Source organism: Gossypium raimondii, chromosome 2 (genome assembly GCF_025698545.1).
Source record: "Gossypium raimondii isolate GPD5lz chromosome 2, ASM2569854v1, whole genome shotgun sequence".
Classification (NCBI taxonomy): Eukaryota; Viridiplantae; Streptophyta; class Magnoliopsida; order Malvales; family Malvaceae; genus Gossypium; species Gossypium raimondii.
In genome coordinates this window covers 47,374,910-47,378,333 of record NC_068566.1, presented here as the reverse complement: position 1 = coordinate 47,378,333, position 3,424 = coordinate 47,374,910, and the positions used below count along the sequence as shown (strand labels likewise).

At 35.9% G+C, this 3,424-nt stretch overlaps 1 protein-coding gene across 1 annotated transcript; it reads right to left on the bottom strand.

Annotated features, from left to right (window-relative positions):
* LOC105789308 (vesicle-associated protein 2-1) lies at positions 1-2,813 on the bottom strand. Its single transcript, XM_012616638.2, has 7 exons — positions 2,369-2,813; positions 1,215-1,285; positions 1,045-1,126; positions 847-962; positions 648-764; positions 473-541; positions 1-339 (listed from the first exon to the last, which is right to left on the bottom strand). The coding sequence occupies exons 1-7, from the start codon at positions 2,430-2,432 to the stop codon at positions 205-207; spliced, it is 654 nt and encodes a 217-aa protein (XP_012472092.1). The 5' UTR covers positions 2,433-2,813; the 3' UTR covers positions 1-204.
* Positions 2,814-3,424: the final 611 nt, after the last annotated feature.

Sequence of the window (3,424 nt, the reverse complement as noted above, 5' to 3'; positions counted from 1 at the left end):
TTTTCAAATTTACTTGTATTAGGTATAATTTACTGAGAACTTTGCTCTAAGTAACATTCCAACTTATGAGTTGAATGAAATAAAGCTGATCAAAGACATACTATGGAGAAAGATCAAACATATTACAACATGATTCAGCATTATACAATGAAATGTTGAACAAATTTACTGGTTCCTACACACTCGGTAAATGGCAGCGTATATTCATGCCGTCGACGGCGAAGCCAACGAAAGATTTAACAGAAAACCGACCGTTATCCCGATCAATCCCACTAATGACGCGAACACAAAAGAGAAACTGGAGCCATTGCTACGTTTTCTTTGCCTCTTCAGAAAATCCTGTCGAGGGAAACAATATCGTTTACGTACCGAATTGGCAAAGCCGTAAGCCCATAATTGTGTTTGTCTGAGTGTGCACGTCTACTTTCGAGCTTATAATCGAGAGCTGAAACGAAAAAATCAGAAGACATACCAGCTCTTGTTGCAGTTGCACCGTTTGGCGAACCGCTGTGTCTCTTTCGTCCTTAAGGTGTTGTATGGCCTAATGCATAAAAAAGTAGCATTTCACGGGGAAGACATATAAAACAAGATCCTTAATTTGACAACAAGCATTCCATACAAACGAGCAAATCGCCAAATAAACTCACCGTGGTCGAATCAGGGCTTTGTGATGTGAAGCTGTTAAATCCACCATCGTCCGAATTCGTTTCGTAGATCACTTTAAGCTTGCACTCTTGTATCTCCCTAGTACCGTCCTTATTGAACTGGATGTAAAGAAATAGATCACATTCCAAAAAACCAGAGTCGTTTTAAAACAACTTCGTAAATGAAAACTCGAGTTCTTACAGTATCTGCCGGAAAATCGTCCGTGTTGGTGTTTCTAGGCACGATAGTACTTTGCAGCAAAAATTTGTCCTTGCATTGCATATTGGGAGGATACTCCCGTTTTGGTTGGAGAGTGACTGATATATGTCAATGAAATCAGTATCATACATAAACAGAGTAAAAAAAACAAGACGGTTTTCGGGATCAAAAGAAATATACCTCTAATAACACAGGAGTCATGAGGCAATAGGATACCGGTGGTCGGTCGAACAAAGTACTTCTTAGGTGAAGTCGTTTTAACCTAACATTGATAACAAGTTGGGAACACATTAAAATAGAAAAGAGAGACTAAACATACACATGCAACAACGATGGAATCGGGTATGTACCTTAAACGCCACGTGATGTTCTGTGTTGTTGGTAACTTGAAGATTACAAAAACTCGGTTTGTCGAGCTCAACTGAAAACATGAATCACATGAGCAAAAGTCACGACATGTTAACCTTACATTTGCCTGTTTAGGCACTCGAGACGTTTTCACTCTATGAATTCATTAAAGCTCTTGATCGGGAACAATACTGGACTTGTTGAGGGTCCAGCTCTCAACAGTTTACTTATTATACAAGTTAGCATATATAAAACATTACCAATGATTGCCAATTACAGTTCAAGGGACCCTAATTAAGTAAATAATCCAAATCATAAGCAAAAGCAATAAACAAGTCAAATTCAACATTTGAAACCATCATAGAGGCCCTGTATTAAGAATAAAATTACATTTTGCCCCTTTTACTTAACAAATGAGCAATTAGATCCTATACGTTAAATCAGGGAGCAAATTGGTTCTCTCTATTAAAATTTCATCCATTTGTATTGTTAAAAACTGGCGTGGCTAACAAAATAACTAGATAGTGACACATGGTGTGACATGTGTGCCTTATGCTGATGTACAAGAACTAGCTTTCAAGAGTAAAACGGATGAATTTTTTTAACACAATTATGAGTTTGCTCTTTGATCTAATAATATACATGGATTAATTTGTCCATTTTGTGAGAAACTAAATGCAATTCAACTCCTAGTAAAAAAGTCTCCATGGTACTTTTACCTTCCCCGTAGATCATCACATAATCATAGCATTTAATCAATGAACCATACATACATGCATATATACATACATGCATACATACATACATACATCTCCATTGTTTCCTTCCCAATCAAAACCTGAAATTCAACACAAACCAATCTTTTGCACCCATATTTTTTTTTCCTTCCCCTGATTCATCACATAACCGTAGCATTGAATCATGAACTTTCACATACATACATACATTTCCATTGCTTCCTCCAATCAAAACCTGAAATTCAACACCACAACCGATCCTTTACACCCATATTTTTTCCCTTCCCCTAGTTCATCATATAACAATAGAACTGAATCATGGAACTTTGAACTTTCCCATGCATGTTTACATAGGCACATAGATACATACATCATGCATGCATGCATGCAAGTTTAAACATAGATGAAGTGGGACTTACAAATGAACTTGAGATCATTGGGTTGAACAGAGATCAACTGATTAACATCACCCCCAGCAGTCATGACTGGATCCCACCACCACCACTAGATCTTTTACCCTTTTAGGAAAAAAATTCAATCAAAACAACCCACAAACAAAAACCCAAAACCAAAAAAAAAAAAATTCGACAAACAGAACCCTGAAAACCCTTAAAAAAAACCAACTCTTCAACACAGTTACTACTTAAAAAAAAAAAGAAACTTTGAGAGAGAAATAATTTGCCAATTTGGTTAATATCAATCACCCAAAGTAGGGCGAATGAGGAACCAACAAGTGGAGCAAACGGAAACTGGGTCGGTCGGAATCGCCTCCAAAGTCGGAGGTTTCTCCGAACAAGAATTAATGAAGAGAATAAAAATGAAAATGGTGGAAGGTAGTTTGGAGATTTTGTGCGCCGTCTGTTGTTGCCCAGGGGATGGTATGAGTAAATAAAATGTCGACACGTGTTTATTTAATGTGGCGTGGAGCCTGGTTCTTGTGTAACAGCCTGTGAGTGGGACCGATTGACGTGGCACTAATTAAAAAGAAACCTCTTACCTGCCACTTTAATGTGGAAAAAAAATCCACTATTGGAAGGCATAGGGAAAATCCAATGGGGGCAGCCGTGTGGGCCTTGCCCTCCTTATTATTCAAATGGTTAAATTTCATTTTAGTCCTTCAAAAAATTATAATTTAATTCAAGTTTTTCTAATACAAAAGTTATACTTTTGCCCAATATTCTTTTTATTTTATTCCACCCTTTCTAATCCAAAATTCAAGCTTCACCCCTATTGGAATGGATTTTTTTTTCTAAAAAATCCATGTCCATATTTAACTAAAATAATAGATGATGTTAATTATTTGGACTAACAAGGATCAAAATCATAAATTGACATTTATTATTTTAAAATTAAAATAAAACAATTTTTTAAACATAATTGTTCATTAATATATTGTTTTAATATAAACAACATCATTAGCTCATTACAATTGATGAAAACTATGATTGATTGGTAATATCAACATGAATTCATGA

Bases quoted from the DNA above. Each gene is read 5' to 3' on its own strand.
- LOC105789308 (XM_012616638.2), bottom strand. From the start codon at position 2,432: ATGACTGCTGGGGGTGATGTTAATCAGTTGATCTCTGTTCAACCCAAT. The intron at 1,286-2,368 runs GTAAGTCCCACT...TCATGTTTTCAG, and splicing joins CAATGATCTCAAGTTCATTT to TTGAGCTCGACAAACCGAGT. The intron at 542-647 runs GTGAGTTTATTT...TTTATGCATTAG, and splicing joins AAAGCCCTGATTCGACCACG to GCCATACAACACCTTAAGGA.